This window comes from Nipponia nippon, unplaced genomic scaffold (genome assembly GCF_047370975.1).
Source record: "Nipponia nippon isolate SJK-2023a ecotype South Korea unplaced genomic scaffold, ASM4737097v1 scaffold_9, whole genome shotgun sequence".
Classification (NCBI taxonomy): Eukaryota; Metazoa; Chordata; class Aves; order Pelecaniformes; family Threskiornithidae; genus Nipponia; species Nipponia nippon.
This window is the reverse complement of record NW_028262413.1, coordinates 45,469,633-45,483,065: the sequence shown is the minus strand read 5'-3', so window position 1 is coordinate 45,483,065 and position 13,433 is coordinate 45,469,633. Positions and strand designations below refer to the sequence as shown.

The window sequence follows — 13,433 nt, the reverse complement described above, 5'->3', positions numbered from 1 at the left end:
ATGTTTGACGGCTGCCTCCTGCCTCTCGTCTTTCCCTGCCTGCTGCTTTGGGGACTGGACGCCGGCACAGGTAGCGCTTTCCCTCCCCTGGCTCCCCGCCGCCGGCAGCCCCCGTCCCCGGCGGCGCTGACAGCCCTCGCCGCGGGTCGCGGCGGGGCGGGCGGTGGGCGCCGGCCCCGGGCGGCAGCATGCGGGCGCAGACCGCAGGGCATGCCCCGGATCCCCTGCGTGGCCGCGGTCCCAGTCTGCAGGATGAATTGCTCCAGGCTTTTGTATTTTCTTTTCCTGTCCTCTCGCTGCTGCTGCTGCTGTAACGTTTCATGTGGAAAGCTGCTGACTGTCCTTGGCTGCGGCTCCGGCTTGCTCTGCTTTTCCCCTTCTCCCTGCAGATTTTTATTGGGGTTGGTGAAATGCGATGCTTGTGTCTGAGCTATATATTTTTTTAATGATACAAGTAGCTTTAGCATTTGCTTTATTCCTCTCTTCCCTGCACATTTTTGTCTCTAATGTATGTGTGTATATATATATAGGGAGAGAAATAAATCCCTTTCCTCCGCTGGCTCCATTGTCTCCGCAGCCTGTTCACAATTTCCAGTGCATGAGTATCTGCGCTGCAACCCGAGCGCAGGGCTGCCCTCGCCCCGGCGGGACGGGGCGTCCCCGCGGGGAGGGGGGGGGCCGGCGGGGCACGGAGCCCCCGGCCGCCCGGTCGGGCCGCGGGACCGGCCCGCGGGGGTGCGAGCGGCTCAGCCTCTTTCCTTCTCGTCTGCAGCTGGCGGAGCGGAGCTGGAAGTGGTGATCCCGGAGCGAGTGGCGCTGGAGAAGATCCACCTGCTGCCGCCCGCCCTGCGAGGGGATCGCGGCGGCCCGCGGCGCCGGCGGGCACTGCCGCGGCAGCGGGCGGCGGCGGAGGCCCTGCTGCTCCGCCTGCCCGCCGCCGGCGCCGAGCTCTACCTGCACCTCCGCCGCGACCTGCGCTTCCTCGCCCGGGGCTTCGTGGTGGAGCAGCGGCGCGGGGAGGCGCGGCGGGCGCCCAGCCCCCGGCGGCCCCCGGAGGAGCGGCTCTGCTTCTACACGGGACACGTGCTGAACCGCAGCGACTCCTTCGCCTCCCTCAGCACCTGCGCCGGGCTGGTACTGCCACCCCGACCCGCCTCCCCTCAGCGCGGGCCGCCTTCCCGACCGCCCTCCCCGGGCTTGCGGCGAGCCCCTCCGCCGCCCCCGCGGGGCTTTTCCTGTCAGCCCCGGCCCCGGGAGCTGCCCGACCCAGCCCGGCGGAGGCTGGGCCGTCGGGCCCTGCCCGCCCCTCACCTCAGCGCGGTGCACCTCCCGCCCGCTCCCCCGCCGTGCTGCCCGTCCCCTCGTCTCCCCCGGCCCTGCCCAGCGTCTCCGGTGTCCCCCCGTGAAGACTTTCTTGTCAGCCCCGGCTGCCCGCCCTGGGAGCTGCCCCCGGCTGCCCTGACCCGCGAAGGCGGGAAGCGGCCGTCGGGCCGTGCCCACGCCTCACCGCACCTCAGTGCGGCTCACCTCCTGCCCGCTCCCGCGCTGTCCTGCCCGTCCCCTCGTCTCCCGGGTCCTGGCGAGCGTCGCCGCTGTCCCCCGGGTGGGTCTTCCGTCCATCCCGGCTCTCCGCTGTGGGAGCTGCCCCAGCCTCAGCCATGCCTGAGGGGCCGAGGGCCTCAGCCGCAGCCCGTCCACTGTGGATAGACGATGGGGCCTGAGGATGCTGTAGAGGAGTGTCCTGGCTGATGGACCCTCCTCTTGTCGCTTTACTCATGCCATTTGGCTGCTGGCTGGCTTCCAACGGGGGGCTTGATCACCTGCCTGTCCGGGTCCCTGCTTCAGCAGGGGTGCGTGGCCCCAGCAGCATGGCCTGGGGCAGCGGGGCTCCTCAGGCCTTCAGCTGGCCCCTTCCCACCCGGCTCGTGCAATCGGTGTCAGCGTGTGAGGGCGTTTCGTGGGACCTGTGGTGTATGGACACCTCTGGCGTGGTCGGAGGAACCATCCCGCTTGGGGATGCTTTTCCCACCTCAGGTGTCAGGATTTCTCTGAGGTTGCAGCATTTTCAGGTGGCTCCACAGGGCCCGGGATGTCCTCTGATAAGAAGAGGTGATCTTGCGTGGGACAGCCTTTGTGTTTCTCAGTGGTGAAGACTTAGATGCTCAAGATGATTGCTAGCTTGTAATTATTGTTGATAACTTGGAAGTACTTCAGAAAGTCACCGGGGCGTTAAGCACAGACTCCCAGTACATAGTCCTAGGATGCGTGCTTAAATTCTCGGTACAGACCTGTTGATGGAGATTTCGTCTTAAACTTTGTAATGCGAAGCACTTCATGTGCTCTGCGCTTGGGGCTTGGGCCTTCATCCCTGAACCATTTGAGGGCGCTGTGCCTCAGGTTTAAAAAACAAACAAACAACAAAAAAAAAAAACCCCAGTGGCTCTGAGATGCTGCATATTTGAGTGGCACTGTAAATTGAGCTGTATGCCACCGAGGTCTTAATCAGAGTTTAAAACGGATATTTTTAGTTCAAGCTTTAAATCACTAACAGCTCTACGCTTTTGTCACTAGGCATGTTTTGTTAATCCTGTTCATGAAGTGCAGGGCTTCCAAAGCTACCTACTCCAACAGAGCTGAAAAGCACAAACAGGCAGAGAAGGAACCTTTTTAAAAAGAGGAATGTAGAGGAATGGAGGAGGGGGAGTGAAAAAGATTGGCGATATTCCCAGTAGAAAAGTTGGAAAAGAAACAAGACTAGTTAGTCTTTGTTCATTACTCTGCAAATATGAGCCACAATATTGCAATATCTGTTTGTATCATGTGAATTCTAAGCAATGACTAAATTGACATAACTGAGCTAGATGAACTTGGGATCAAAAAGTGATCGGTGTCAAAGCTGCTCGTTTGTGGCACCTCTTGGGGACCAAAGCCAATACCGCCACATGTGTAAGAGGCAGTGGTGGTAAAGCTCTGCTTGCCTTTGCCTGGGGATCTGGTCCTGGGAGTGCTGAGGGTGGTGTGGGCAGACGTGTTGAGAGAGGTGTGTTTCTGCATGTTGGGATACTCCTTTCGTGTTAGAGGAATCTCTTCGTTTAGATAATCACCAGGAACAGGAAAAGGGGTCAAAGCAGATGCACGCTACGTATGAGCGAGTTAAGGTTTAGAACACCCTTGTGAACTAAAAACTAGAGAACAGAAAACTGAAGTGTCTTTAGGATGAACCTAAACTTAAGATGAACCTCATTAACTTTTTAAATGGTTTCATTAAATTGATCTACATCACCATGTAGATAGACCTTATTCTAGTTAACTGGACCTTTTGGCTTCTTAAGTCTGTTCTTAAACATGAAACATATCAGATTTTAGCCTGCTTTCAGTGTTTATGCAGCCTTTTGCAGTGGCCACACTAAATCAGCATACCTGTAGTGAAATCTATGCAATTTAGTGGTAAGATGTTTTCTGGGATCAGGGGAATTAAGAGCTTGCCTGAAATTGTCTAGGAAGTCTTGAATCTGCCATGAGCAGAACTGAAATCGGGTGACTCTAGAGGCCAAATTTTTTGCCTCTTAGTCTGGCAATTTAAAATACGAAGACCTGCACTACAGTGGGTTTTGAATTTTCCAGTTGCTTCCTTAAGCCCTCTTTGCAGAGGAAAGAATAAGGCTTTGCCCTCATCAGCAGCACAGGACAAGGCCTGCACGCCGGGCTCGAAGGACGACCTTGGTAGTGGAAACCTCGCAGCCTGTTTAGCCTGGCATTTGTCTCCTGAGCAGTGCTAATGCTGCAGTGGGAGATTTCCTGAAAACTCCAGTGTGGGAGTGCTCGTTGGACTCAAACTGGATGATCAGGACATCTCATTCAGAAAAGCTGGTTGCTAAGAAGTAGAATAGGTAATAATACTGTATCCTGATCTCCAGCTGGCTCAGACTTTGTTGTAATTGTGTTCCTCAACCATGCTATAAATCACACAAAAAGTGATATAAAATGATCAGGGCGAATGGAGTTCTAATAAAAACAAAATCCTTGACACAGTAGCATGAAAACTGAGCTACAACCAGACTGAGCCATTGCTTCCTGGGAATGATACCAGATTCCCAGTGTGGCATCTAAGGTTGTGTGTTGGTTTTTAAACTCTGCTTGCGGATGCTGCTGTTAACCAGTATGCGGTCTGTTGTAGTTTCCTGCTACAGCTTGCAAGTGCATTGAGAAGGGTGGTCACAATCTTGTAGCTACCTTAGGCCATAGCACGTTTAGGACTGGTGTACCTAAGGTCTCGTCTGCACAGCTAAAGTACCACATGTGAGGATACTCCAACTCTACTGTCCCTCTTGACAGCCTGGGAATTGCAGCGGAGACAAGAGGTACTATGTTCCTGAAAAGCACTTCAACTTGGTAGGGCTGTATTCTGTCTGGGGAATGCGGTTGTGTAAACACTTGGATTCTGACCACACCGCAGGACTGAACTGTCCTGTGCTGGGGAGACACAGGCAGGAGCAAAGTTCTGCAACTCATCTGGCCAACGCTAGAAGACAGCAAGCAGTATGTGAAATTGCCTCTCTTTTGGAAAGTTCCAGCTCTGTAAGGCCACAGTCTGCGTTACCTTGAGTTGTGTAGTGGACTAAGGTCTCTGCTTCCAAGTCTGAGATCAGTTCCTACATGACGCGTGTTAGATCTCCCTCCAGCAAGAAAATTCCAGTTTTCTTGACGCATCTCAGAACTACTCATCCATTGCTTTCAGGTGCAATTTCACAGTTATGTTTTGACTGTTGCTCTCTGCATGCTGCCCTTACCCTCTCTAGCAAAGTCTGGCAGAGCAGTGTTACCTTCTGTAGAGCTTTTTTGGTTGCAGCCTGGAGAGCACAGTAGAGGAGGCCCTTTCAGCACCGTATATTTGTGCTGTGATTGCAACAATGCTTTCTCTGAGTCCTAGCAGGGCTTATCAGTCCTGCAGACTCAAGGTAAGAGAGATAGGCAGGGTCCTGTGCCCTTTGGGGAGACTTCTTCCCCACTTGTACATTGCAAAATGCTGCCTTAAGCTATCTGCAAAATGTGGGATTCCCAAAGACTTTGTTTGATGTATTAATTTTTTACTTTTTTTTCCTCATACTAGAGTCACTTTCACGTGCTGAATTGCTGGACTGCTATGCAGTCTGTTGGACTGCAACGTCAGTACCATACAGCTGGCGTAGGCTTTTCATATTTCTTGTACCTAAATTTTTGAAACAGTTACAGTTTTAAGAGGGTCACGGGTTCATGTTAAAACGAGCATTAGGTTTTGACTTAGAAATGAACTTGAAAACTCCTGTCTGTCCAGGAACCTTACCTGAAAGCTGAAAGTCACTGGGATGCATTTAGAGGCAGAGGTTTAACTCGAAATAACTTCTCTTTTTCATTTTGAAATCTGGAATCTCTGACTTTGGGTTCAGGACTGCTCTTTGGCCTGTCTCTAGTTAAAGTGGAATGTCCTCAAGTGCAATAAGAGAAGAGGTTGTGGCTCCCTCCTGTTCAGGCTCGTTCATTTAACTTTTTCACACCAGATCTTCATCTCCTTTGAATTCAGCGAGACTCCTTGTGCAGACTGGATCAGTGGAAGTGGATGATGTGCATTACAAGGGCTCGTGGAATGAGAACAGGGATGTTCCCGTTATAGGATGGAATAGAGTAATTGAAGCTACACCCTAAGAAATACATGCTGGAAGTCAGGAAACCTTAAACATTTTGCAGTATTGTCTCATACAATCAACACAGAGAAGAAAAGGGTTTCTTTTCTTCCAAGCTTCATGTACGTTTACCTTCGTTAAACCTCATGCAGCTCCTGGTGGACGGATCTTCCAGCCTGCTACAATACTTCTGAATGGTGTCTCCTCATTTTGGTGTGTCCCTTGCACTTCCCAGTTTGGTACCATCCACAAATTTTGTGAGGGTGTAGATGTAGACAAGCTTTGGCGAGTATGGGCATGGAGAGATGACAGAGCATCCCTCCGGGCTTTGTGTCAGCCAGGTGTTTCCTTTTTTCAGAAAGGCTGGGCAGAGATGCCGTAGGTCTGGCGGAGGTGGTAAGGGAAAATACCGATTATTATAAAGTCATGACTGTGTGTTTGGGTACTAAACAAGCTTAAATGCCAGAAATGTATTTTCCAGTTAGCTGCAGTACCTGGGAAATTCTGCCCCTGCTATTGCCCACATTGCTGTTCCCCGATGATGTTGCGGGACCAGGTATGCTCTTTGGATGCATAGCTTCTTCTAGGGTCTCTGAACTCCCACTGATTTCCAAGTGGGTGTAAGTGCCTGTGTAGGAACTGGATGTCTCAGTGTGGTTTTGGATCCAATATGGAAGGCCAGTCAGGGCAAAGAGAACCGAGTAGGTTGGACTGCAGGCTCCAGGGAATGAGCAATAACTCGAAGGACTCCTGGTGAAATGGTAAATCATCTCTATCCTTGTGAAAAAGAGGGAGAAGAATACAGAAGAGGCCACAGTTTGTTGGTTTTAAGCCTGACTCTAGTTATAAAGGGGAGAGCGAGCGAGAAAGATGGGCACTTGCAGAGAGCACTTCCCCTGACGGTTCCTCCTGTTTCTTAGGTACTTTAGATTGGTGAATTGTCCCTTTGGAGGTGTTTGCCTTTCTTCATTGACTGTAGAGGGAGATGGTGCCTGTTTTTCAGCAGATGTCTGAAGCTCTCTGAGCTCAATCCCTGTCCAGTGATGGTGTTTTCCATGTGCAATGGGGCGTTGCTGCCCTTCAGGTGCCTGCAAGAGCCTCTGCTGTTATGGGAAGCAGGGCAGTGCAGGCATGCTAGGATTATAAGATGATACGATTTCCCCTGAGGAAACCTTCAGCTCTGCTGGATTCTCTTGTCGGGGAGAGGAGCTGTCTGGCATTCATCCATGGCTGGTCCACAAGCTGAAAAGTTAAACCTCTTAAAATTACCGTGCTGGATTTCTTTGTGCTGGTATTTTTTTTCCCCCTTCCACAGTGGACAAAAGGGAGAGCGTGTTGTGGTTTCCTTGTTTAGCAGACTCGGAGGCTGGGGCAGGCTGGAACAGAGGTGAAGTTAGATATTTTTGGGTATGATCTGCTCCCATAACTGAGTGTAAACCTGAATGACATTGGAGCAAGACCTAATTTAAAGCTCTTGTTTTAAATTTGCTTGAATTGCACTTGTAAATAATAACTTAAAGCTGAAGCGTGGTTAATAAGGACAGGACTAAAAGCTGTGTGAAGTTTATTAAACTGTATTTGGGTTGGTTTTTTTCTTCACTTTAAATATTAACTTCCTTTTAACTTTGAGGAAATGGTTAAACCAAGATTTACAGTGTAACAGTTGAGAAATTGAGAAGGGGTTGGAATTTGTCAGATGTTTAAAACTGTTCTCTTTTCAGCCTGTTCATATGTATGTAACTAATGAACACTTAGGAGCAAAAGAAAAAGCTGTTAAAGATTCAGCATTTCACAGATCTCGTTCAAAGATGTTGTGAAAATAAAAAGGGCTGGAAAAACAGTGTAACTGTTGGAGAGTATTAACGTGTGGGAAGGTCCAGAACCACGTGCAGAGAACATTGAAGATTTGGATTCCTGTTCCGAGTTAGCCCTTGAGCTGTTGTAGCTCCACCGGTACTACTAGGGGACAGAGACAGAATAGTGAAGCCAGCAAAGCAGGACGATGTGATTACAAATGAGTGCCAGCACTAACAGTCCCGTTGTTACTGTCGTAATTTCAGTGATATGGTGTGAGGACCTTCCTCCTTTCCCTGCTGTCATTAAGCCTGAGAAAAGCTCCAGTGGGAAGGAAGATAATGTGTAGAAGAAGAGTGAACTACTGGTGGTACATTGCTCGAGTGACCAATGTATATATAAAACTCTGGATAAGAGCGTGTGAGAATATTTTGGTGGTTTGGAGAACAGGGCCTTTTTTGCTAGTGAGCAATGTCGAGCTGACTTTAAGGAAATGAAATATCCTTAATATGAAAGATATAGCCACTGTTAAGCACAGTGGTGAGTGGGGCTGTAATGAAGTGTGGATTGTTTATTTTAATCAACTTGTCAGTTTGGTTGCCTGCCTTTTCGAGGGTGAAATCATTCCAGCCGTTCGTGTTAGCTGAGCTGCATGATTCTGTCAGCTAGATGGTCCTGTCATATTAACTGTAGAATCCAGGTTAGATTAATAATGCAGATGATGATGAACTTCTACTCCCCTCTGAATTCCTGGGCTCCTGATGACTCCTGTGTCTCAGGTGCTCTGGGATGGTGGGGCTGGGCAGCGGCTATGGTCGCAGCCACTAAGCAGTACTGGGGTCTGGCACAGTGGCAGGTCCTCTTCCTATGGGCTCTCACAGTGAAAGAAGGATGAGAGGGAGTATCCCAGCTTTTGATATGCATCTCCCCAGGCAAACGTGAATTGGCAGATCCGAAGCATTTTATTTAATTGGAATGATTTCCAGAGATGTGGGAAAAATAGCTCCGACAGTTACGTGGTCATCTGTTTTACTTCTTTATCTTCAAAATCCAGCTTTCTGCTGTCCCTGAACATCACACAGACTAGAGAAGAAAAGCATAGAGTATCTGTCTAGTGCCGATGTCTGATATCTCATGCTGAGATTAGCACAGTATAGTATCTGGTAGTTGGAGGATCTGAGGGAGGCAACATGAGGAATGCATTTCTTATGGAAAAAGCAAAATAATGACCAGAGTATTCAAGTTATCAGGTCCAAAAGATCTCATCTGGGCCAAAAGGTTTGAGGACTCTTTAGAACCCAACTGGCAAGTTGGGGGAAAATTTTAACTCCCTAGGACTACTTTACAGGCCCGATCCTGCAAATCCTTCCTGCTTGAAACTCTGCTTGGCTTGTCAGATTAAACTTGAGATTGCGTCTTAACCTATTCCAGGGTGAAGACACATGGCTCTTTCCCTCCATAGGTTTCACAATTCCAAAGCAAATGTGAAACATAAGTCCTTTCCAATGGTTTAAATTATTTTCACACTTGATGCCAGAAAGTTGGGATAATGTCGGGTGGTGATGAAACTGACTTCTTGCATATTTTTGGCACCAACAAAAATGGTTGGCAGTGTTTCAGGAGCTCTGGTGTGGCTTTTAGTACCATGGCACCAGATTTACAACCCTTCTTCTAAATAATTAAAACCTATATTAAAAAAGGGGGCTGGGGCTACCTCCCAGCTGGAAGATTGGAACAAGGAGGGGAAGTAGTGGAGAGCATCATAAAGGAGGCTGGAAGTCACTAGAGCTTTTGCTGTCTCTGAAACAATTCTGACAAAGCCCAACTTTAATTTAAATGAAGAGGCAGCCCTTTTGGAAACTCCAGGGCAGAGTGGGTCTTGTAAACTGGTACGCGTTCTGTAGGGCCAAGAAATAATGTCAATTTTTCTTTATAAATGTCAATTTTCTTTATAAATGGGAGCCCTTCTGGGGGGTGTCAAGGCATTTTGTACTTAATCCATGACCTTGCCCCAAGGGCAAGGTCTCTTTTGAAAGACCTCAAAAGAGGTATCGCTTGTCTCTTTTGAGACAGGGGACTAATTGTTAATGCTGTGCTTTCCAGCCATGGCAAATAGAGACACTAATTTTTTTTTATTTTATTTTTTTTTTTCAACTGCACTTTCAAAATTAGTGACCCTTTCTGAGAGATCCTGGTTTCCCCTGAACACTGTTCAGTTAGTACGGCTGTCAAAAGAGGAGAGCTCTCATTTCTGTTAGCAGAAATTCCTCTTGCTGGAAATACTAGGCCAAAGGGATTTCCTGGGTGTACGTGAGGACTGAATTTGGCAGGGAGGTGTGGAAATGTACAATATACAGTATGTATGTAATGTATATTATAAATCATATTAGTACAGTCAGCTGTTGAATATATAGTATTTGCATGTACGTGCAGAGCATTTATTTGGATGGTTGCCTGGCTGGCACGGAAAGCGGGGGGGGGGGGGGGCAAAAAAAAAGTCTGGTCTCTCTTTATATGTATAGTATGGGTGTTACAGGTATGCAACCTAGCAGGACCCCTTCATAAGCTCCTGTACCTATAAGGTGTACCATAGGCACAATCTGCTGCCTCCTGGCAGGCCAGATGAAGCCTTTTGTTGATGAAGCCTTTTGTTGCTCGCAGGAGAAGTTGGATCAGACCTAGAGAGCTCTCCCAAGGGGGTATATGGCAGAGAGCTGTATTTCGAGACTTTGAATTGCAATACAAATAATCATAGGATTAGTACAATGAAAAGTAAGTCAGAAACCCTCATTGTACATATTCACTTTCTCCGAAGTGTTATAACCTCAGCGTTGATTACTAAACCTGGAAGCCTTATTAAGTTTTAAGGTGATATCTTTGCTTTCACTCTCTTCCTTTCATGCCAGATAAGGAGTGGAAAAGGCATAGAAGAACTTTAAAAGCTCTGGGTTGCAAGCATAGGAGGCCTCTGCTCTCCTGGGGCAGAAGCTGCCTTCCAAAGATGTTCTTGCCAGCCCTGGTGTAAGGTCTGGACTTGGTGCAAGAAAGGCAGGGGTTTAGTGCTCTGACCTGTAGCCTATGGATTCTACTGTTAATTAGACAGGGTCTTTGCCATCCTTTTGTTACTTATTCCAGAGATGGTGGAAAAGCTCGTAACTGGGAAGGTACAACAGTCCATTCCTGGCTTGACCCCTGAAACCCAACCCATGGCTTGCAGGGTGAGCAGCACTTACTATGTGGCTCGTATTGTAGTCAATAAGAGGTATTTGGTCCCCATACAAAAAAATGTGGGTGGCTCTGCAAGTCATATTTACGACATCACTTCAATTCACTTAGTGTTGTCTGCAAGAGTGACATACGTAGGTGGTCTCCTGTTTGCAGGCAATTTCACCTCTTTGCTCTACTGAGACAGTAAATGCCATTTAGTAACAATGCAATTCTAGCTGGCAATTAGAAAGGTGATCATGAAAGGATTTCTGTTAATAGGATTTATTTGTTCTCATGTGAGCTGAGCATCTCGTAAGACATACATATTTATGCTTCCAGCTAGAGTGGTGCTCTAGCTGGAGGGAGAGGAAGAAGGGAGAGGAAGGGTGTTGACAAGACACCCCCCCCCTTTTTTTTATTACATGTACAGTGCCTTGCACAATGATGTTTCTAAATAGTGCTCAGTGATATAAAAAATAAATATGAGAAGCAGATGAAGTTCTTTAATCTGTGTTATGCAGACTGAACATGATCATGATCACTTTTCATTTCCTCACACTAAATAATAATTGCAGTGAAATGGTCTAGGTTCAGGCTGGGTTGATAGACAAGGTTAGGATACCAAACTGTCTGATGGTGTTTTTTTGTTCTCTTTTGTGGACAGGTTGGCTATATCCAAATTGGATCAGAGCACATGCTAATACAACCAGTGAACACATCAGAGACCTCATTTAGTGGAAAAGAACACTTCATCAGGCGCAGACGATCCACAAAATCAAGCCATCCCATGAAGTCGCACATTCCTGATGAGCACTGCAAGGTTGTAGCAGGTGAGCTTGAAGTGGCTCAAGAGAACAGCCATGAGTATGCAATTATATTTTTAACTGTTGTTCTGCCAGATATGTCTGTATTTTGTAATTCAAGTGTTCGGGCAGCTGGAGTTGGTGAAAAATGGCATGTGTTAATGAATCCTTCTGCTCCTTCAGGCAGAAGGAGCCACGTCACAAATATAAAAATTGTTAGGACATATGCTGTAACATTCAGTTTGTGAGAAGATAAACTTTGTGATGGGTCAGAGTAAACTTCTCTTTTAACCATGCAATGCGACCGCTGCTCAGGAAGGTAGTCACAATGTTTTTAGCAAAGGCCCAAATTTTGAAACTGAAGTCAGTGGTGAGGGGTGCTCTTTCGTCTCGCCTTTCTGCTAGAGTTGTGCCAAGTAGGCATGGATAGAACGGTGATCCTTGCATTTCAGAATGTGGAGAGTGTCACTTCAGATGCTTTCATATACTTTGATCAGAAGTATCATCTGTGGAGTCCAGCTCCAGAGATCCAGCTCATAACAGGATGAAAAGATATCTGGAGAGGGGAAGAGATGCACAGTTACTTTTGTAAAACAATCTACTTTCTTTTTCAGCTTCTCGCATGTCATCATTTTTATTTCTGTCTAGCAGAGCACACCATCCATAATAGAGTATATCAGGGTACATGCTCAACTGGGCAGACTTTGGTTTTTGTTTTGGGGGTTTGGGTTGGATTTCTTTTATTGCTTATAGGCTTAGATGCATTTGAAACTGCCAGATGCAGTAGAGCAACGTAATTTTTTTAACTAGGAACTTGATTTTGCATTTTCTTTCTGGTGTTTGACTCATCAGACTTAAGCTCTAGCTCTCATGCTGTAGGGCTTTTTGTTTCTTTGAGTGACAACTTTCAAATTGTTTGCTTTAAGGTTTTGTGAGATAAATTAAACTTTTTTCCCCTCTTGCTTTGTGTTAGAGGGAGTGAGTTCATGGAGATAGCAAAGAAACTTTTAAGGTCTTCAGCTTTCCTTGGAGATCTGTGAACCCAAGTTTGATGTCTGAGAGTCCAAAATGTGATATCATCTCGTTAGTTAGATTGGATGTTGAAGGAGCTACAGCTGTAACAGCAGGAAACCTGTGTGTGTTAGGTGGTGGGGTGCTTAAGCAGTTTTTGTCTGCCGCCCTGTTACCCTGGCTGTGGACACAGTAGCAGCTGAAATGCAGATGTGCCTCGTGTGTGTGAAGCTATTCTGGACCAAACAACAACCTCTCAAGCAATTTCTAATGCTTTTCTGCTTAAATAGTTTAGCAATATGAGGTATATTGTTTCAATGGGGTTTCTGTAGTGTAACAAGAGTTGGGAGGTGAACCAGCTTCCTGAGAAACGGCAGTGATTTAGATTTTAATTGTGTGTCTGGCAGTTAATAGTAGACATTCTCTAATGCTCTGGATTCAGTTTCCAGTGTTGTGCTGACACACCTGGCCAGTGTTAAGATCCTGGGCTTAAATCCTATGCGTCTCTGTGGGTACAGTATGTGCTGATGGCACGTTCCAGATTGTCAGTCTTCAGTTGTGACCCAGTGTGACAATGTTAAAGTTGTTTTTTTAAATTAAAAGTTATAATCGCGGATCTGATTTTAAGCCCTAGCGTCCCCATTGGAATGGAAGACTAATAGTAAGGAGATCCAGTTCTTTGGTGACAGTCCTCCTGTCAATATTTTTCTCCTGTCTTTCACTTTCCTCCAGTCAAGACACCACAGAAGGCCAGCAGCTTTGCTATATTTTTGCAGTTAAAGAGTATGTGCCTGTGAGGTGCTGCAAACCTTGCTGATGTTCTAATGCTTAGCAGCTGAAACCCTGAAAAAATGCAGCTGTCTTGCACCTTTTTCATTTTGGGGTGGTTTTTCTTTTGTTTGGTGTTAATAATAAAACAGCTGTTGATATTATTATTTCCTATCATTTTTCAAGAGAA

General features: G+C 47.2%; 1 protein-coding gene across 2 annotated transcripts in view; it reads left to right on the top strand.

Moving 5' to 3' along the window:
• Positions 1–13,433, top strand: part of ADAMTS17 (ADAM metallopeptidase with thrombospondin type 1 motif 17) — a 198,066-nt gene continuing 184,633 nt past the window's right edge. For both annotated transcript variants that reach the window (XM_087744635.1, XM_087744634.1), the window contains exons 1-3: positions 1–70; positions 773–1,134; positions 11,326–11,491. In XM_087744635.1, coding sequence (XP_087600761.1) covers positions 1–70; positions 773–1,134; positions 11,326–11,491 — 598 coding nt within the window. The remainder of the gene's footprint in view (positions 71–772; positions 1,135–11,325; positions 11,492–13,433) is intronic.